This window comes from Astyanax mexicanus, chromosome 13, assembly GCF_023375975.1.
Source record: "Astyanax mexicanus isolate ESR-SI-001 chromosome 13, AstMex3_surface, whole genome shotgun sequence".
Taxonomy (NCBI): Eukaryota; Metazoa; Chordata; class Actinopteri; order Characiformes; family Acestrorhamphidae; genus Astyanax; species Astyanax mexicanus.
Window position 1 is genome coordinate 21,092,454 of NC_064420.1, and position 23,277 is coordinate 21,115,730.

Consider the following 23,277-nt stretch of genomic DNA (forward strand, 5'->3'; position numbering starts at 1 on the left):
ATATAATTTTTGGGACAAAGTAAAACCCAATACTAAATAAAGCCTTAGTGTTTTAAATTGTATGTACTCCTAACAGTAGAGTAAGTCGTGAACCTATAATAAAGCCCAGTCATGCAAAAAATAAAAAGTAGAAGTTAAATAGAATTTAAAAAAGAAATGCTACAAAGGACTCCAGACTAACTTTTTTTTCCACCAACTGTCCTAAAGCTAGTCAGCTGCCCCAAACTGAAATTGTTCGTTTTTTTTTTCGTTACTTTTGTATTTATTAGTGCAATTTGCTGCAGACATAATGTCATCTGACTTAATTAAACAGCCATTTATAATACATATGGTTGCTGAATGGGTATTGTGACTTACTCACAGCTGAGAGTAAAGCACAAAAGTACAGTAAAGTGATGTATTCTAATCTTGCCAATGAGACAACAAGAATGTACACAGTGACAGTGATCAACCAGTTTAATTTATATTACTGTGGTTTATCAATTTAGTTTTGCTAAAGGCTCTTATCTATTCTTCAGCTTTTTGTCTGCTAATAAAGTCTGATAAAAACCTAATAAAACCTCATCCCAACTGTGAAATATGGTGGAGGGTGCATCATGGATTGGGGCTGCTTTGCTGCCTCAGGACCTGGACAGATTGCCATCCTCAACAGAAAAATGAATCCCCAGGTTAAGCAAGACATTTTACAGAAAAACTTAAGAGCATCTGTCTGTCAACTGAAGCTCAACAGAGGATGGAGACAGGACGGACAGGACAACGACTCAAAACATAGAAGTAAATCAACAACCAAATGGCTTCTACAGATAAAAAAAGGAGACCCAGTCAGAGTCCTGACCTGAACCCAATTGAGATGCTGTGGCATCATGACCTCAAGAGAGCCATTCACACCAGATATCCCAAGAATATTATAGCTGAACTGAAACAGTTTTGTGAAGAGGAATGCTCCAAAATTCCTCCTGACTGTTGTACAGGTCTGATCTGCAACTACAGGAAACGTTTGATTGAGGTTTTTGCAGCCAAAGGAGGGTCAACCAGTTATTAAATCCAAAGGTTCATAAACTTTTTCCACCCTGCACTGTGAATGTTAATATGTTGTGTTCAATAAAACCATGCAAACATATAATTTTTGTGTGGTATTAGTTAAAGCAGACTGTGTTTGTCTATTGTTGTGACTTGATGAAGATCAGAACACATTTAATGACCAATTTATGCAGAAATCCAGGTAATCCTAAAGGGTTCACATACTTTTTCTTGCAACTGTAACAGAGTATAGTACAGGGATTTCATGCTGTTGGCCATAGATTAGCTAACCTTCACCTAAACACAGGAAGCAGCTCAAGAAGCCACGCCCTCCTTTACTATTACACAATCACACTCTATATGTTAAAACAATGTAAAATTCTGAACTCTGACAGGAACTCTGACTCACTCTCTTCCCCCTCCCTCTACAGGTTTTCCTGTATAAAGCTCTGAACTGCTGAACTCTCCAGCAGTTCTCTCAGAATGGAGTCTGTGCTGAGATATCTGGACTGGATGTCTGTGGGCTTGGCCCTGCTGGGTGGTCTTCTCTCTCTGGTTCTGCTGGAGATTTTCAGGTTAAACTCCTCCAGGAGACGCTTCCCACCCGGACCCAAACCTCTGCCATTTGTGGGAAACACCATGCAGCTATTAAAGGACCCAATGGACCTCGTCAGACCGGTCAGTTTCCTGTTTTTCTGTGTAACTGTATATAACTGTATATGTATATATATATTGTTGCTGCCCAATGAAAAACATCCATCCATCCATCGTCCATTCATCCTACCATCTTTAAATGGATTCAAAGAAAATAACTGATTTCAGTTTGGATTTTGGATTTTTTTTTATGTGTGTTAACCTATGTAGCAAACTTAAATCCTACAAAAATGAAGATACGTGTTTTTCCACTAGACAGAGATGATAGACAGAGATGATAGAGTTTAGACCACCTTTGTTGACTCCAAGACAAGTCGAAAGCTATTAGTGAGGACTAAGATCAAATAAAAGGGAAGAATGACTCAAGATAGAGTCAAGGGATGAACTGGAATGATGACAACAGTCTTCCTGTTGTAGATGTGGCAAAGACAGTGTCTCTTTCTACAATCTAATGATTATCTAAGAAATCCTGTATATAATTGCAAGTCTTTTTGTTCTTTATTGAAATAAGAAGAGCTGAAGAAACTTTGTCACCTGAAATTGTGGACATTGCAAGCGTTTTTTTGTGTAAATTTAGACCTTTGTTTGGCTGGAACTTTGGGCCTACTAGGCCTTGAAGGCTGAGTGCCAAACCATGCCACCTAAAGCCTCTAACAACACTGAGGAATACGTCACAATGGCTCAAGTGCGTGAATTACTGGATCAGCAGAAGGATTTCTACAGAACCTTGCTTGAACAACAGGAAAGAACCTTCAAAGCTTGTGTACAGATCATAGTTGATTCTTCAAACAGGAGGATTGATGATCTATCAAAGCAAGTTTATGATTTCAAGGTGAGTCTAGAAATGACTCAAAAGGAGTTTGATGATTTTAAAGTTTTGTGTAAGACTTGGTCTAAAAACAGTGATGAAACCAGAGCAGATTTGGATACAGTATGCAAAAGCATGATCTCGCTCTCAGATAAGACAGATTCTTTAGAGGGCCAATCAAAGCAACACAATATTGTTGTCCATGGCATCAAAGAGTCGATTAAAGAGAAGGCATCTGAATCTGAAGAAAAAGTGAGAAAGCTCTTCAGAGAAAAATTACAGTTGGATCAGCTGAAGATAGAACTGGATTGTGCACACAGAACAGGGAAACTACTGTCCTCGTCAGAAAAACCTCGACCTATTATGGTCAGATTCCTGCGGCTGAAGGATAAACTTGCTGTTCTGGATAAAGCAAAGAACTTGAAAGGTTCCAACATCTTTATCAATGAGGATTTTTCTGAAGCTGTTCGACAAAGAAGAAAAGAACTGGTTCCAGAAATGAAGGCAGCTCGAGAAAGAGGTGACATTGCATACTTGAGATATGACAGACTCATTGTCCATCCACCTCAAAATCCATCACAGCAAAAAAGAAGAAATTAGCTTACTGATTCTTCACTAAATATTGACAGTAACTTTTTTAATTTACATATTTATATCATAATTTTTAATTATGAACTGTAAATGTGACTTTGAAAATCAGATCTTTGAACCTTTTGATCATGCTACAACTGATTCTTATACTTTGAATCTTGATCCAGATTTAAAATTTTTTTCATCAGTTGATGTTTCTAATCTCTGCAGTTTTTATAATGAAATACAATTTAATGATTTATGTTTTTCTATGTCCTCTAGGGTATTTTCTACTTTTCATCTGAATATAAGGAGTCTTTCTAGTAACTATGATAATTTTATTCACTACTTATCTTCGCTTAAACACAAATTTTCGGTTATTGCTTTATCAGAAACATGGCTTACTCAGGATCTTAAAGATATTTTTAAATTTCCTAGTTATAATTATATGCATTATATTAGAGATAATAGGTCTGGAGGTGGAGTATCTCTGTTCATTCATGAAAATTATGAATTTAAAATTAGGAATGATCTTAATTTAAAGTCAGATGGGTTTGAGGCGGAATCTGTTTTTTTGGAACTTTTAGATGCTTTTAATGGGAAAAATGTAATTATTGGTGCTATTTATAGACCACCTGATATAGCTATCAAAGATTTCAATGAAAGTTTGTCGAGGTCACTTGACTTGATTAATGTAGAAGGCAAAATTTGTTATATATTAGGGGATTTCAACATAAATCTTTTAAAAAATAAATTAGATACTCAAGTAGAGGATTTTCTTAGTGTTCTCTATTCAAATTATTTTTTTCCTCTTATTTATAAATCCACACGAGTTAACGAAAATTCAGCAACCTTGATAGATAATATTTTAACAAATTCTCTTAATGAAGGAATTAAATCTGGGGTTTTGTTGGCAGATCTATCAGACCATTTTCCGATATTTCAGTGTTCTTTAGTTAATTCTATTAAAGTTAAAGATACTAAGAACAATATTAATAAACGAATTATGAGTAAGTCAAACATTTGTAAATTTAGGAACATGCTCACTAGTACATCATGGTGTGATTTATATTATGAAAACAATGTTGAATTTGCATATCAAAAGTTTATGAATGTGATTAGTTTTAGTTTTAATGAATGTTTTCCAATTTGTACTTCTACTAAGAAAAACAGTAATGATTTTAATAAGCCTTGGTTTACTAAAGATTTACTAAGGATGTTGAGGAAAAAAAATGGTTTGTATAGAAAATATGTTGTAAATCCTACTCCTTTAACACATAGTACTTATAAAAACTATAGAAACAAGTATACTCATTTTATTAGATATGCGAAAAAGAAATATTTCAGTAAAAAAATTATGACTAATTCACAAGATACTAAAGCAACATGGAAAGTGATAAATCAGATGTTACAAAGGAAGAAAGCTGCTATAGAGGTACCATCAGTTATGTCAGATGGTGAAAATCATTTCAATAATCCATCTGATATTGCTAATCATTTTAACAGTTTTTTTGCAAATATTGGTTGTGAATTAGTAAATAACATTCCCTATTGTTATGGTAACCCACTGGACTTTATAACCAGAACTTTTCATGTTATATCTTCTTTTAAATCTGTTGATATCCAAGAAATAAGTGATATAATTGATGAATTAAAGATATCTTCAGCTGGTCATGACAATATTTCTGCATTTCTTGTTAAACAGGTGAAGCATGAAATATTGCAGCCACTAGCTTATATTTTTTCATTATCTTTAAAAACTGGTATTGTGCCATCAGATTTAAAAGTTGCCAAAGTTATTCCAATGTTTAAAGCAGATAACCCATGTTGTTTTAACAATTATAGACCTATATCAATTTTGCCATGTTTTTCAAAAATATTAGAAAAAATAATATATAAAAGGATTATTTTTCATTTAGATTCTAATTCAGTTTTTTACAAACATCAGTATGGTTTTCGGAAACATCATTCTACTTATATGGCTCTGCTTCATCTGACTGACAAAATTACCTCTGCACTAGAAAAAAGTAAATTTGTTTGTAGTATTTTTTTAGACCTTTCAAAGGCATTTGATACAGTTAACCATCATATATTATTAGAAAAGTTACATAAATATGGTTTTCAGGATACTACATATAATCTTTTAAAAAGCTATATCTCAGATAGAAGGCAGTTTGTTTGTGTAAATGGTTGTTATTCTAGTAGAGCTGAATTGCTTTGTGGTGTCCCACAGGGTTCTATTCTAGGACCATTGTTATTTCTTATTTATATTAATGACTTGTCTAATGTTTCATATTTTTCCCCAATAATGTTTGCAGATGATGTAACTCTAATAAATAGCCATTCAAATTTTGATACATTGATTAAGGATGCAAATACTGGTTTAGCTGCGTATGTAACCTGGTTTAAATTAAATAAACTTGTTTTAAATATAAAAAAGTCAAATTATATAATTTTTAGTGGAAGAAAAATGTATTCTAAAAGCTTATCAAAAATTACAATTGAATCTATGGTGTTGCCTAAAGTGTCAAGTTCTAAGTTTTTGGGAATCATTATTGATGAAAACTTAAGTTGGAAAGAGCAAATAGACTGGGTTAGTAGAAAAATAAATAAATCTATTGGTATAATAAGGAGGGTTAGTTATCTGGTTAACACAAAATGTCTTCTTACTCTTTATTATAGTCTTATTTATCCATATCTTTCATATTGTAATATAGTTTGGGGGAGTACATATTCTACTAGTCTTAGTAAAATTCTGGTTCTTCAGAAACGATTTGTCCGTATTGCAACACGATCACATCTAAATACTTCATCTGCTCCTTTATTTCAGAAACTTCAAATTCTCTCTATTTATAATATTAATATATTCCAAATATGTATTTTTATTTTTAAAATTTATTCGAATCAGGAAAATTTTCCAGAACAATTTATAAATTATTTTATTACAAATGCAGAAATACATAAGTATTCAACCCGTCAGTCTTTAGATCTCCATCTTCCTAAATTTCTTTCTTGTAGAGGTCAGTATTCAATAAGGTATAGGGGGACAAAACTGTGGAATAATTTTAATCATTTGGCAAAAAAATGTACATCTGTAAAACATTATAAAAGATGTTTAAAAGATCATCTGATGAATGTATTGTGAATATATTTTTTTGTTACATGTTTAAATTGTGATATTTTTTTTTGTTTTGTTTGTTTGTTTTGATGTTATATTTGTTATAATAGATTTTGATATCATTTAGGTAGAGGCATTTTTTAAGCCCATGTTAGGTTTTTGCCTCTACCTGCACTATTTTGTTTATTGCTATTTCCAGTTTGTGTTTATTGTTTTTATTGGTGCAAATAAATAAATAGAAATAAATAGAAATAAATAAATATGCATGTCAGAAAAACAGCTCCTTCCTACAGGGGTTGTTTACTCTTGCTGTAAAGTTTGCACGACTCTTGTCACGTGTTCCACTGGAACGCTGCCAGATAAGAATTACGTAACTATTCAATGCATGCTTCATGCCTTGGTTTAGCATCAGAGTACTGATCAGACTTCTAAGATCTTACAAGCTGAACATACAGTCTTGCTTTTTTATTTGGCACTTAATTGGGCCAAAATGAGGGTTAAGATTAGGTTTGTATTAAGGTGGAGTTTTGGACCAGGCCCAGGATGATGGTTAGAATTAGGTTGAGGTTGTTTTTTTATTTTTTATTTTATGTTAAGGTTAGGGTTTGGGCCAGGTAGATAGTAAGTATTGTGTTTTTTGGTGTAAGTTTGAGGCTAAGATTACATTTTGGAGTGAAATTAATGTTAGGCTAATGATGGCTAAAATAATGGTTAGGGTCAGCATTAGGTTTTGGATTGAAGTTACAAAGTAACTGATGTCAAAGTAACCTTGTAGCTTTGTCAGACTTCACAGCCTTCACACTGTATTTTTTTAAGAGACTAAAGATTCAGCAATGAATAATATTAGTAATACTTAATATTTATCATATTGTGACCATACTTAATAAGCTGTCAACCCAGATGTGGTTAAACCTTTGACCAAAGTCATACAAGGAAATCAAATGTTTGAAAAATAAAAATAAAAATGATTAAGCTTAGAAAATATGATTTCTGTGTAGTTATAAATATGATAAGTGCTCAAAACAATAAAAAAATCTTGGATAATTAAAAAAATATTTCCAATAATGACCCTATGAAATCTTTGATCAGTTCAGTCTGGTGGTGTTTCAACATCTACAGAAAATGCTTAATGAACAAACCTGATACTAAATCTGTTGCATCAGATGCTACACATTTACCTCCTATAGTAAAGGTTTTAAGTCTCTTTCAGATGGAGACCTATGGTGAGATGTCCTGTCTGTACCTGAGTGGGAGACCTATGATAGTGCTGAATAAGATGGAGATTGTAAAGGAGGCTTTCGTTCATAATGGGTCTGTGTTTTCTGGAAGACCAAGAGTGCCAATAATAGACTGGATCACTGAGGGTTTGGGTCAGTAACAAATTAATCAGTATCTTCTCTTACAATAAACAATATAGCCTTTAGTCTCTACCACTCTGTAATATCGTACTTACAGTGCTGTTAAAAAGTACAGTTGCAAGAAAAAGTATGTGAATCCTTTGGAATTACTTGGATTTCTGCATAAACTGGTCATTAAATGCCCTGTTTCTTGTCTGTTCTCATGTCTCTGTGTTTTTCCCCACGTGACCCGTGCTCATCTGTATCTCTTCCCTAGTACTTTTCCACCTGTGTCAATGTGTAGCTCCGCCCCCTAGCCCCAGGTGTTGCCACTTCCTGTGTGTGTTATATAGTCATCCTGTGTCACTTTGTCCTGGTTGGTCTTTGCACTAACTCCTGTTGTTTTTCTTTTCTGCATTTGCCTTCTCGTGTTCATAGCTATTGCCTTTGTTTACTCCTTGTTATCTTCTTGTTTATTTCTTGTGTATCTAGTCCCTTGTTTATTTCCTTGTTTTTTTTTTTTTTTTTATCTAGTTTTAGTTATTAGTTTATTTACTTTCGTTTGCCCACTTGTTTGTTTATGTTCCTACACATCCAATCTCATCACATCCTGGCTCAAAAAAAAGAAAACCCCTCTTTTTCTGATTTTCTCAGGTATCATAATGGTCACTTATGGTAATGCTTGGAGACAGCAGCGGCGGTTTGCTCTACACACTCTGCGTGATTTTGGTCTGGGGAAGAAAAGCGTGGAGGAGCGCGTGGCTGAGGAGGCACGATACCTTGTTGAAGAGATGCTAAAGCATGAAGGTAGTTTTACATTGAACTTCTATTACTAATGTACAAAAGTGATTAAAGGAGAACTCTGGGGTAAAATGGACTTTTGATGTAGTAAAACATGATAAAAAGTACTTTGATAAATAGCACACCTCCTGGAGCTGAAGCTAGCGTTGATAATGACTTGATAATGATCGCTTTTTTCATGGTACTGATAATGGCATAGACATATATATTATGCCCCCTATCACCCAGTCTGAAGGGTGTTTGGACAAACTGTTAAAATTTCTGGATCTCGGAAAACTCTGGGAGAACGGAGGAGTGCTATTCATCAAAGCATCAAAGGTAAGTACTTTTTATCATCTTTTACTACACCAAAAGTCCATTTTACACCAGAGTTCCCCTTTAAGTGAACTTCAGACAAATCTATATTTACATAATTTTGCCCTCCACCACAAATGTACCCCAAAACTGGAGAAATAAGAAGACAGTCCTCTCTCGTGTGAGGGCTGAGGCAGCCTTTAAATGTGTGTGTAAATCAGTGGCGATTGCTCTAAGCCTGCAAGGGAAGCTCAGCTTCCCCTAAAATGTAAAACAAAATAAGTGATTAAATATATACTGTTGTGTGTACATGTCACTGATTAAACTTAGTTCAGAATCAGCTTCTTATCACTGGTAACGCCGCGGCTTTCCTCTCACTCATTCCCACAGCTTCACACCGCTTTAAACAGTGCACAGACTTCAATAGCGGCGCAAAGCGCGCGGCGAAACGAGACGAGTCATTGGACAAATGCTGGGCTTTGTCCCGCCCATCGGTCGCTCAGCGTCTCTGGGGGTCTATGAAGCAGTGGGCTGATCAGATTAATTTGGTGGAAAAGGTGGGGAAAAGTAACAGGTATTTTCAGCTGTGCTGGTATGATAAAGTGAGCTGGCTGACTGGAAGGGCTGTAACAAATAAAATGTACTGATGGCCATTACTCTTGATGAAACTATCTCAGGACAAAAATGAACAGGGGCAAGTAGTAAGTATTGTGTTATCATTAAAAATAATTTAAATTAATAAAGGGATTACTCAAGGAAATTAAAACTGCCCAAAAAGGAACTAAATTTACTGCATTTTTCCTTTACCAACTTTAAAGATTTTGTGTAATGTTTTTTTTTTTTTACTGATCATTTTATGTTTATTCATGTCATAGTGTCTTTTTTATGTAATTGTTCAATGTAAAGAATGGGTACCTTTTTGTTGTGTAGTGAAAACTTGAAAATAATGCCTTTTGTTTACCAAAAAAAAAAAAAGTAGGCCGAAATTGAGCTTCCCCTCCTTGAAAGACCAGCATCCGCCACTGATATATATATATATATATATATATATATATATATATATATATATATATATATATATATATATATATATATATATATATATATATAGTTACTGGGCTAAGCCCCGAATCTTTACATACACAGGCAACTCCCCTGGCTGATATTAGCTTTTATTAGCTTTCATTTTATTTATTTTTTCCTTAAATCCTTCAGCCTCTACCGTCTGTTACAGCATTTAAGACGGAAAATTAGCTAGCTGCCTACTGAGACAAACTGTTAGCAAGTGTAAATGGTTCTAAAACATTGAATCTACACATTAAACTGTGGTAAGATAGTAGATGTCACCATTTTTAACAAAAATAGTACGGTAAGTGTACCCATTAAGCCCGCCAATATCTAAGTTTTGCATTTTTTTTCTAGATATTAACATAATTTGTAAGTGACATCATTTGTTAAAGGGCAAGATTTAACTCTCATTAGAATATTTATTAATTAGTTACTGTACATTTCAAAATACAAAATTAAGCAATTTTAAGGAAAATTTCAAAAGTCTGGCATGGGCTTAATTGGTACCATTGTACCATTTGAGCCCATGTGTGTTCCAAATAAGCCCATAACATAATTTATTGATCAAATAAATGTGTTTAATTATTTGTTTTTAAAGTAAATAGCAATATATTTAATCAGTAACAGTGATTTGGACAACAATATGGAACAATGAATCATTTAATTTTGTTTCTGTTTTAGTCTGATAAAAAAGGTTGTACATGATGACCAGTTTAGAAGCAGAATTAGCTAAAAATCTCCAATATAGCCTCTTTAACATTTTAACCCATTTTTATTTATTTTATCTGAGATTCTTTCATGCAAATCATTTTAAGTTTTTGTTTGCATGCAGTCTCCACCTCAATGTGGTTGCTTAGGTAGAACGGGCAAGATCCATTTCCCTTATGAGAAGCTCGAACCCGTGGTTCAATATGTCATCATTGGCTGAGGCCTCCCATCTAGCCACAGAAAACTGTTCCGATATCTGTCTGTCTGTCTGTCTGTCTGTCTGTAAAGTAGATCAGTAATTTAAAGTCACACAGTGAACTGTTACTTTTGAACAGAAAAATGTATTTAACTTGTGCTAGAGGAAATTCCCTATTGAAATACATGAGGTGGGCTTAAATGGAGCATACTGGGCTTAAATGGTTGTGCAGAAAAGAACGCTAAAAAAAGACAATGATTTCCTTTCAAAATCTAAGATATGCTCACAAATCCATGCATGAAGCTTAAATATAGTTTGCATCAAACATTACAGCAGTTACTACTATGCCCACATTCAGAAATATAAAGTTTTTATCATTGAATATTAACATGTGCTCGCTGCATGCATTTTGATGGGATGTACCATTTAAGCCCACCTGTAAAAAAAAAAAAAAAAAAGCTAATTTATTAAATGAATCGGCTTCACAGAACAATTTATGATGCATTTATCTAAATATCAATGTTAAATGTATAACAAAATTTGTAGCTGACAACCTCAGTTCTTGTGGAAATGTAGCATTAACAGGGCTAGGGGTGTTAGCATTAGCATCAGCTATGTTTGCTAGCTCATAAACTCATATTTCCATTTGAAGGGAAATAGTATAATTAGGCAAAATACTACTTATTTACATATCAAAATTGGTACATTTAGCTCTTATTTTACATTATATTAATGTACCTACCAAAGATGTGGCTGAAAATTGCTGAAGATTGATGATTCCTGACAGGTCTCAAAACACCAAAGTTTTTAAGTGTCTTCTTGTCAGTGGTCCCGAGACTGTAACTTGGGCTGGGCTGGGCTAACTCAACAATGGGAAATGTGATTTGTATGGAATAAAAAATGTTATGGAAGTAACAAACCATTTGATTGGATAAAGTAATGTTTTCTTTTGTTTGTAAATTGACATCAAAGTTGAAAGTGGGCTTAATGGGAACACTTACCCTAAGTTTCTTTGGTCCCTTGTGCTGGTGAAGGGTCATAGGTAATACTTCCTTCTACCCTTCCACCCTACCCCTAGGCATGCACTTGCAAAACAGAGGGTAGGGCCAAGGTGTGAAAAGATTGGTCCTATGTATTCATTTTTCTAAAGTTCTAAGAATTTAATAAACCCTTGTCTGTGAATGACAGGCAGTTGTTCAGTCTAACCCTCCTCTCCACCCCATGGCATGTACAGTACCAGTCAATAGTTCATCAAACATGAACTTCAGTGTTTTTTTTATTTCTGCATTGGACATTATTACTAGTCATTCAAACTAGAGACCGACCGATATGGGTTTTTCTAAGGCCGATGCCGATACCGATCATTAGTGGTCAGAGTCAGCCGATGGCCGATGTGACCTGCCGATTTTTAGGGCCGATATGCTATCGTATTATACTTATTTGGCATGCTTAAAATCATACTAGTAAGAGGAGGATTACTTAGAAGCCTTTACACAATTCATTTAAGGCATTTTAATTATTCAATTGAACATGTAATGGCCAAAATATGGTAAAAACCAGGAAAATTTTTAGGCGCTTTTCAGATTTTCTATTATTTTTTTTTATTTTCAGACACATAAAATGAACTATTTATATGGATGAAGTGTTTTGACAGCTCTATATTTTACTATAATGTGTTTAAAATCATCATATAAAATTTTAAACTGCTACCTATTACTGGTTAGAAGTTATAGTGATTTGAACCAGTAATGATCTTTTCTTTCTCCAAAGGACTGGAAACTTTATAAGAATAAAAACTACCACTTTTATAACTCATTTTGCAGTAAACTCTGGGTTTTTGTGTGGTCTACTCATATACAAACAGAAATCCGCAGTGTCTCTTTAAGAGCGGTTGTTCTGCTGAGTGGAAAGTCTTTAGAGAAAGTTTCTATGGCCAAGCATCTCTCTTCCTTAGCCTTTCAGCTGGCCGAGCTCGCCACCTGATTGGCTGAGAGACCTCATTCTCATACCGTCATGTCCAGTAGGCTCCGCCCTGTCTGGCTGTGGGCCAGATTCGGCGTAGCGTCGAATAAAATGCTTTTAATTCGGAATTAAAGTTTAGATTCCGTCTCACATTATTCCTCGCGCGGGGTGGATATAACTGTGGATTATAGGAGACTGGATTGATGGATTTTCTTGAGTCTGGGCTCTTTTTGAAGGTAAGAGAGTGGGGGACGCGCTGGTGGGTGTTGGGGGGGGGGGGGGGGGGAGTGACTTTAGGCAACTACAGGACCAAACCTGTGCATTTTTCAACTCTGAACACGCGCTGCAACGCGCTCTTTCAGCTCTAATTCATACATCCTACACTAAAACGGAGCACAGTTTCGGAATCCGGAGAGCCAGACGGTTCGAATGGTGTATAACATGTCCGCATTCGATCAAATATGGACGTCCGATAAACGGAAATATGAAAATTATGATTTAATATTTTCATAACCAAGGCATATTTCACCCTAAATGTTTATTGTCTGAAATGAGATACAGCTAAATAGGCTATATAACTGAAAAGCAGAGATTCTAAGCTTTAAAATGGTATATTGGGTGTCTATATTGAACCTATAACTATTCATAAACACAGCCAGATATTAAATATCATAATTTTCTGGCCCGCCGGCCGGCCAGGGCGTGTTAAGAGGTTAAATACTGAAAATATCAAGTGTTAATTTGATTTTATTTACTTAGATTTTCGTTTCTGAAGAAGAGACGTCAGTTATTTTATACTAGAGCTTATAGATAGGGCTTGCCTTGCATAGTCAGGGCGCATTCCAAATGCACTCCTGCCATCAACGCTAAGCATAGTTTCGTTTGGAGAGAAATGCTACAACACCGATGCAGTTGAAATTCTATTCTTTTTCAGTAAATGAAGCAACATCACAGATTACTAATCATGAGAGAAAATATAGACTTTGGGACACTGGATTGTAAAAATGGATGCCTTACCCGTTGAAAGTCTTGCTCACTCTTGAAACCTTGCGCTGCGTTCCAAGTAGCTGCCCGCAGATGTGCCGGATTAAAATCGGCGCGGCCAAATAAGAAAATCGGCCGATGCCGATTGATAAAAAAATAACAAAAATCGGCCGATTAAATCGGCCGGCCGATCGATCGGTCGGCCTCTAATTCAAACATATGACATTATTTAGTAAACAAAAAGGTGTTTAACAAACGAGAATATGTTTTCTATTTTAGATTATTTGAAGTAGCACCTCTTGCTTATATGACAGCTTTGCATTGGTATTGTTTCTATAAAATGAACGAAAAAATGCTTTTTGTGTTGAATATCTTTCACTTGTCACAAAGTGTTCTGTCAGTGTATTCTTTCTAATTCAGTCTATTCCTTTTTCACTTGTCTTGAAGGGAAGGCTTTTTTTCCTATCCATCCTATTATGAACTCGGTCTCCAACATCATCTGCTCCATCGTCTTTGGAGACCGCTATGATTATGAAGACGAGCGCTTCGCTCAACTGCTGAAATTCGTAACTGAGAACATTCGGTTTGCTGGATCAATGATAGGACAGGTAACAACCAACATTTAGCTATTAAATATAATGTTGACTAGACCTTTCATGGACTTCGTATCTTCAAAATATGACACCTTTATAGAATAAAAGAACATAACTTTTAATTATCAATAGATTAACTTTCATTGTATTAGTTTTGGAGAATTTCTGTTGATCCATTCATCACAAAATTAACTAGAAATGTGGAATTCTTTTGGTTTGTCCTACAGGTCTTCAACTTGGTTCCCTTTATAAAACACTTTCCGGGGCCTCACCAGGAGGTCTTGAGAAATGCCAATTCTCTGAAAGGCTTCATTCGTGAGGTTGTAGAGGAACACAGGAAGACTCTGGACCCAGAAAACCTGCGGGACTTCATTGATGCCTACCTGGTGGAGATGACCAAGGTGAAAACATCAGGACAAAAATTTACCAGAAATCAAAAGCAGAGAAATTATGCTACACGATAGTCAAAAGTTATTTCTATAGGTGTACACCCCCGCTCATCAAACACACACACACGCGAAATCACTGCAGATCACAAACCTGACTTTTAGCTTAACAATAAAAATGAGCTGCTGGCGTACCTTCACAGAGCGAGTGCTTAGGTCAGTATCCTCTGTTGAGACGTGCAAAGTGCAGAGCTGTGAAGATAAGAAGGCGCCAAAGTCAGAGTGCACCTGCCTCTTAAAGGGAATGGCAAGTGAAACGCTGATTGGTTTATTTCACACTACACCCAACACACACCCATAAGAGAATTAGTTCATGCCTTTTGCACATTTTAAGCTAAACAAGGTGTATTTTTTGCGCAATTGACCGGTGCGCTATAGATCGCTAAAATAGGATCCTCTGATAAAAAAAAAAACTCTTATGTCTCAGATAAAATAAATTCTAAATAAAAAATAAGAATAAAATATTTCCACTGAAATTCTAAATAGAAATTTTTATTTTCCTATACAAATGGAAATTCCTTATTGAAATTCTAAAAAATTATCCACGTTTTTTTTGAGCAGCAAGAGGCAATGGAAGAATCTACATTCCATGAAGAGAACATGATGATATCCACCGCTGACCTTTTTCTCGCCGGGACCGACACCACAGCTACCACTCTTAGATGGGGCATCATTTACATGATGGACCACCCTGATGTGCAAGGTACTGTTACAGATCCCCAATGACCATTCAGCGAGGTAAATATCATAATTGAAGAGTGATGAATATTCACTGTACAGTGTAAACGGTAAAGAGAATATTACAGAACAGTTTTTTATTATTGTGAAATGATTTTAAACTGTGAAGAAGACATTTTACAAAAAACATTCTCCACAGATTTAAATTCAACTCCTCAAATAAAGTTTTGACTTTAAACAGTGTACTACAGTGAATGGTAAGGCAAACATCCTAGAACAATGTGCATAGCAGTAACATCATTCTAAAACTGTGTGAACAATGAGAACAGAATTATAGAAAATATTTTAGAACCATACAAATGTTTGGGGAAACACTCAAGAAAAGTTTAGAATTGTATGAATGTTGGCAAAAACCTTCTAAAACAGTGTGAATTGCGGAGAGAGCATTCTATGACAATGGTCACGGTGAAGCGAACTTTCTAGGATAATGTCAGTGGTTACGAAAACATTGTAGAAAGGTGTAAATGTTAGAGAAGACATTCTAGAACTGTGTGAATGGTGGAGAAGACCCTTTAGAGCAGTGTAAATGTCAAGAAATAATTTTAAAACATTGTTAATGGTGGGAAACACCTTGTAGAATTGCGTGAATGGTTCAGAAAATAAAATTCTAGAACAGTTTAATTGATGAGAAAAACATTGTAGAATGGTCTGTATTTTTATGAAAACATTCTAGAACAGTATAAACAGTACAGGTAATATTTTAAAATATTGTGAATGTTCTGTCCCAACTGAACGTGAAACTGGCTGGAGCTATCCAGTTAGACAGACAGCATACAGTAGAGAGTTCAAACTCAAAGTCTTTCTTTCTTCTCTTTTATCTCTTTGTAAAACTGAAATAAACAAGGAAAAATATCAGTTTCTAAACCACCAAATATACATTGGTTCAGTCTAACATTACTGAGATAGTTACTACAATATTAACATTATTAACTAATCTCAGATACATGTACACACAGCTCTATCTACATTTTTTCAGAGCTAGTTACCTCCATGTAAACACACTAGCATACATGCTAATACAGTTAGCTTAGATTTCAAATATTTAACAGCTTGTTTGGTCTATCAAACTAACTAAAAACAAGATATATTCAACTCACAAAAACAATATAACTAAAACATAAAAATTAGCAACTTACAGGCATATGTGGGCCAAGATTTCACCAAGGGAAAACAATGACTGACTGCACTGCTGAATGGTCAGTTAACAGCTAAACCAGTTTGCATTGAGGCTATGCTGTTTCTAAGCCATTAGGGGGTGTTAGAACCATGTAATGTGCCTCAAGTCTCTCATTTGAAGTTATACCAGCACAGTGAATGTTGAAGAAGACGCTGTAGAACAGTATGTATGATGGCGAAAACATTCTAGAACAGTACTATCACTTCTGCAACACCCCACCCCCGCCGACCCACACATAGATGAATATTACAATAACTACATACAGTATTCTCTTCTTGACTTAGATATATGAACTTAATACACATCAACAGCCCACAAATACAACTACAAACTACAAAAGTACCATGTACAGTAGATCACAAAAATCAATGCTTAATTTTACTACAAATACAATCGTTCAAGATCACTTCTACAGTTTTCCAGGGCAGCCAAAACATTAAGTACACCCAAAAACTCACCAGTCAGATGGCCTATTATTGTAAATTATTTTCACATTGAAGAACAGCCTTTAAAAAGTCTTTTTAATTAGATACGACACAATATTTGTCTCATTTGCAGTCGCAAATCCATGATAGTTAGCTAACTATAAGCCAGCATTTTATGACTAACCAATGCGTAGCCCCTTCATCAGAGCTCTGAGAAGGGGTTAGACAGCCATGGCCCCGCCCTCACAGTGAAAATCATGAATCTGATTGGTTAGATTGTCCTACGACTTTGCTAATAGACTCATTACTACACCCTTCTCAAAATCACGAGAAGGGTCCACGCAGACACAAGCAGGGCAGAAGCCATTTTTAAAAGCTTTGATTGGTTAGAACAGCTGTCAGTCAGATAAGAGTCCTCTAGCTACTGAAAAACGCAGAATTATGCTTTAAATTAGTTGCTTTTTTATTTTAGTTAATTTATAAAATATATGTTTACAATTTGCGATAACTGTAATAAATATTGCCTGATTAAATATTATGTAATGTTTTACATGCACTTATTGTCACCCCTTCTCTGTAGGGTTAGAAGGGCCTCACTGCACACCACTGAAATAGCTGTGATACACTTGGAATACCTTTTCCATTTGACCACCTGTGGAAATGACTCAGTGAAAGCACCCTGTACAACTGATGAAACTTGGACCATTTCTGTTAATGCTTTAACTATAATATCATGTTCTCCTATGTTTGTGTTCCTGGTTTACCACGTCTCAGAGCGCTGTCACGAGGAGATAGTTCAGGTGCTGGGTTTTGACCGCTCTCCCTGCATGGATGATCGTGCACAGCTCCCCTACACTCACGCCACTGTTCACGAGATCCTGCGCTGTTCCAACATCGTTCCTCTTGGCGTAGGCCATGAGACCACACAACCAACACAGCTGCATGGATACCACATCCCAGCGGTACTGATGGAGAAATAGAGGAGTTATACATGTAGATTCATTGACTGACTAATTGTGTGGGAATGATTTACTGTGTTTTTTGTGTCTCATGGCAGGGAACACAGGTTGTGGCCAATTTTACAGCCATCATGAGTAATAGAAACCACTGGAAGTATCCAGATGTGTTTAACCCGGAGAACTTCCTAGATGAGAAAGGACAGTTCTGTAAAAATGAATTCTTCCTGCCATTTTCTATGGGTGAGTGTCTGCAGTGCGTAAACAAGGATACATCTTCTCTCATTATTCCAGGCGATATTCATTTTAGTGAATAATTCATCTGTGTGTAGTCTTAAAACCAGCTTTAAGTCACACTTTGTAGTAAAGTAAACAGTAACTTGCTCTTATGACCTATAACACTGTGCCCAGGCAGGTAAACATTACATTAAGGTAGCACTGGTGGGCAGGACTCCACACTGATGACAAGTGAACATTGGACAAACACACACACACACACATCATGCAAATAAATTATTTCCGGAACCAATAGGAAATATTGATGTTTTGTGTTATGTACTAAGAAATGTTAGGTAGATGTTACGTTATTTTATTACTGTGTCTCAGCTGTTTAGTGTAGTTACTATTTTCTTTTTCTTTTTTTTTCTTTTTTTACAAAATATTGGTTGAATTAGTTTATTTTACTTATTTATTTTCAGTACATAAGGTGCACAATGATTTCTAATATTTAATTATTTAAATCCTCCTCAATTAATTTGACCTCTTAACATTTCTTAACCCTGTGGAATGTTTTTTACACTATGAGTTGCAGCTCAGTGCAGATGCAGAGCGAGTGACACAGATTCTGATTGGTCTCACCTTGTGCTCAATAGACCAAGCAGTGTTGTTTGAGGGTAGGATTTACACTCATCCTCCCTCCCAGGCAACCGAACTGTGCATGTACTAATACTCTTAAATAATCATGGGTGTGTTTTGGCCGCAACATGAAATAAACCAATCAGTGTGTCACTTGCCTTTCCCTTTAAGAGCCAGGTGCTCTCTTGACTTTGGCGGATTGCTATTTCAGGGGCTCAGCTACCTGGACATGTCCAACGCTTTTCAGCAGATGAGCAGGTCATTTACGGGAATCGTTTTTTGGATATTGACGCAATTGCTCAACCAATTAGCGAAAATCATTTACCATTCCATTCCATTCAACAATTAGCAAACACTAAGAAATGACACTGACGTAATGATGTAGAATAATGTTATTTTATTCTGCATTCTTTTTATTGTTGATGTAAACGTTTGCATAGCTGCCAGCTGGCACGTGCTATGAGGTTTTGCACTGCTGCATGTGTGCTTAACAAGCAGGGGTGTACATGTGTATGTGTATTAGGGTCGCATCTGTATTGACAATTCTTTGCCAAGATAGCAATGAACTTCTGACTGTTCTGTCTGGTGTCTGTCTAGGTTGAATTCAGTCAATGACACACCTAAGTTTTTCGTTGCCAAGATAGCAATACGCCAAAAAATTACCTAAACACACCTTATTTCAAGACAGACACATCTCGCTGTGTAGATACATTCACAAGCACTGCTATTGCCAGTTAAATGACACCAGTGCAAGGCCTGAAAATAGACTGTGGGAGGGGTGTAAGATAGCAATGGCCATTGTGACGCACTTTGAGCAGGGTGTATTATAGGGCCCTACATGTGACAGTTTCACAGTTTCTTGACTCATAGCCAGCCAGCTTGTCTTACGCAAGATAGCTAGGCTAGCTAAAAGGCTAAGCACCATAGTACAGGCCAATCACTCAAGGTTACAAGATAAAGCTTTAACCCTAAGAGCACATAATTGAGTAAACTCTCTTAGTGATATTTTTGACTGTTTTGGTGCACATATTCTGTACAAGTTCATCCAGGGTTGCTTGTCCCCATTAGTTTGAATGTAGCATGTTGCTAAAATTGCTACTAGAAAGAATAAATGAGCTATTTTGGCTGTGTATTAGATTTTTAGATTACCTTAGATTAGATTAAATCAAGATCTCTTGGACATCATATTTTAATGTGCATAGTTCTGGGCAGCTGCTTAGAGGACTCTATGTCTGCTGATTGCTGAGACAAGATTCTTATGAAGTTCTTATGAACTACAAACTAATTTAGGAAGTATGTATAAACTCATTACTGTGTGTGTGTTTTTTACTGCAGGTCCGAGGGTGTGTCTGGGTGAGAGTCTGGCGAGGACAGAGCTCTTTATCTTCTTCTCCTCTCTGATCCAGCGGCTGAAGTTCTCATGGCCTCCTGGAGAACCACGTCCAAACATGAACGGCGCCTTGGGCTTGGTCCGCTCTCCCTTCCCCTATAATACAATCTGCAGCAGCAGGGAGACAACCCACTGAGTTGTTTAATTGTTTCCAGGTGGAAACTAATTGTTTCCACCTGGTCACATGTGTATATATACCCCTCACTTAGTATTGACACCTCATTGTGTATTGACTTTTTTTTCCGACCTGGACTTTTGCCTTGCCCGTTGTATTGATTGCCTGTTGCCATCCGTTTTGTTTTTTACTTCGTTTTTGCCTTCTCCTCTGTACTTTGGATTTAACTGTGTATGACCCTGGACCGCCTGACTACCCTTGGTATGTTGTTTGTGTATGCTGCCATTTTGTTGTCGACCTTGCCTGTCCCTCACTGTTCCTTGAAGCCTAATCCCTCAAATAAACTCTGTGTTTTGTATCTGCGAGTGTCTGGCCAGCGTGACAGAGCAACACCATTCCTGAAGAACTTTATCAGCTTTATATCAAGACTAACCTAAAATACTTGTTATACTTATGTAGTGTTCATTTAAATATTAATTTTGAATGGTAACGGTCTATATATGTATATACATATCATGAGAGAGAGAGAGAAAGAGAGAGCACTATATAGTGAATGAATTCTGTCATGTATACAGTTGCAAGAAAAAGTAAGTAAACCCTTTGGGATGACTTGGATTTCTGCGTAAATTGGTCAATAAATGTGTTCTGATCTTCATCTAGTCACAACAATAGACAAACACAGTAATACCACACACAAATATATGTTTGCATGGTTTTATTGAACACAACATGTTAACATTCACAGTGCAGCGTGGAAAAAATATGTGAACCCCTAGGCTTATGACTTTTCTAAAAGCTAATTGGAGCCAGGAGTCAGCCAACCTGAAGTCTAATCAATGGGAGGATATTGGATGTGTTGCTTAAAGCTGCCCTGTCCTATAGAAAACACACACCAGTTTTGAGTTTGCTGTTCTTAAGAAGCATTGCTTGATGTGAACCCTGTTGACATGAAGCTGGAAAGGGTTACAAAAATATCTGTAAAAGCCTTGATGTTCATGTGTCCACAGTAAGACAGACGATCTACAAGTGTGTCAGCTAAAGACTTACCGAAATCTCTGGCACATGCTAACATTTTGTTGACAAATCTACAATAAGGAAAACTTTAAACAAGAATAGAGATCATGGGAGGACACCATGGTGGAAGCCACTGCTGTCCAAAAAAATAAAACATTGCTGCACATTTGAAGTGTGCAAAAGAGCACCTGCACTACTGGCAAAATATACTGTGGACAGATGAAACCAAAATTAAGTTGTTTGGAAGATCACACAATGCTATGTGTGGATAAACAAAACCAATTAACTCAACTGTGAAATATGGTGGAGGGGCATCATGGTTTGGGGCTGATTTGCTGCCTCAGGGTCTGGACGGATTGCCATCATCAACGGAAAAATGAATTCCCAAGTTTACCAAGACATTTTGCAGGAAAACTTAAGACCATCTGTTCACCAACTAAAGCTCAACAGAGGATGGATGATGCAACAGGACAACGACCCAAAACATAGAAGTAAATCAACAATCGAATGGCTTCAACAGAAGAAAATACCCCTACTGGAGAGTCCTGACCTCAACCCAATTGAGATACCGTGGCCTCATGACCTCAAGAGAGCGATTCACACCAGATATACCAAGAATATTGCTGAACTGAAACAGTTTTGTGAAGAGAAAAGGTCCAAAATTCCTCCTGAGCTGGTGTAGGTCTGATCTGCAACTACAGGAAACAAAATATATAATTTAGATGTTAATTACTAAGGGTGTCACGATTCTCTAAATCCTTGATTCGATTTTATTTCCGATTTTAGGGTCACGATTCGATTCGATCCGATTCTCGATTTTCTTTATTTTTTTTTTACAGCAGAGAGGCCTATGCCAGTTTTAGATTAGTCTATGGTCAGTCATTGGTTTGATTCATCAAATTTACAATATCTTATTTCAAAAGGTGGGCTTGATATAAGTGATGCAATGTGATCTGTAATACACCACATTAGGCACTAATGGTCAAATTTAAATAATTTAATTAAGATATATATGTAATGCCATCTAGTGGCTTTTTTTGGTAACAGCAGTGTGCACTATTAAAACAGCAATGTGCAACATAACAAAATAATTACCAAAAAAATACAGGAACAGTCATGTACAAAATAATAGAAAAATTAGAGCCCTAACAAACTGAACTCTATCCTACTATAACAGTTAAACATGAAAAATAAGACTTTTTTTTTTCAAAGATATATTATTAACTTTATCTGAGAGAAAAATGCTCCTTACGGTACCAAAATTATTAACATATTTGAGGCTAGACAAAACAGCTGTTATTTTTATATTTTCAAGTTTTTCTTTAAGAAGATGAGAATCTCCACATTCTCTGGAGAAAGGGCTGCTCTTTGAGCAGTCACAGTGTCCGCGGCATCGGCTACAGTGTGCTGCGCCATTTTCATAGCGTGCTGCGCCATTTGCGTAGCGCTCGCTTGCTTGCATAACTTAGAGGGAGGGATTGTCGATCCTCTTTTTGACTCTGAGGCTCCAGACCATGACAAAATCTTGATCGATTTCGATGAAATATCGAAATCGTGACACCCCTATTAAATATGGAGTTTTGTATGTGTTTTCTCTTATTTATGCACATATACTGAACATTAAATGTATTTTTTAGATATCTGCCACACCTGTTGGCAGTAAGAAACTAACAGTGGTTCTTATTTAAAGCTGTTGGGAACTATGTAAAGCATTGAAACAGCAATGTGCAACATTGAAAGCAAGCGATGAAAACTGCCAGAGCTGCAGGTCAGTCCTCAGTGCTCATTCTGCTGGACCTCTCGGCCGCATTTGACACAGTCAACCATGACTTCCTCCTAACTATACTCTCAAACATGGGGATCGCAGACAATGTGCTGTCATGGTTCAGATCGTACCTCACTGGGCGCTCGTTCAAGGTGTCGTGGCAAGGACAGCTGTCCTCAGCCCGCTCCTTATCCACTGGGGTTCCCCAAGGTTCGGTACTGGGACCCCTTCTCTTCTCCATATACACCACCTCTCTTGGTCAGGTTGTCCGCTCACACGGATT

The 23,277-nt window shown here is 36.3% G+C and overlaps 1 protein-coding gene across 1 annotated transcript; it reads left to right on the forward strand.

Moving 5' to 3' along the window:
- The first annotated feature begins 1,443 nt into the window (after positions 1-1,443).
- LOC107196937 (cytochrome P450 2B4) lies at positions 1,444-20,573 on the forward strand. The gene is made up of 9 exons (XM_049462749.1): positions 1,444-1,698; positions 7,381-7,540; positions 8,162-8,314; positions 13,968-14,128; positions 14,341-14,514; positions 15,121-15,262; positions 17,674-17,861; positions 17,957-18,098; positions 20,046-20,573. The coding sequence occupies exons 1-9, from the start codon at positions 1,504-1,506 to the stop codon at positions 20,234-20,236; spliced, it is 1,506 nt and encodes a 501-aa protein (XP_049318706.1). The 5' UTR covers positions 1,444-1,503; the 3' UTR covers positions 20,237-20,573.
- The last annotated feature ends 2,704 nt before the right edge of the window (positions 20,574-23,277 follow it).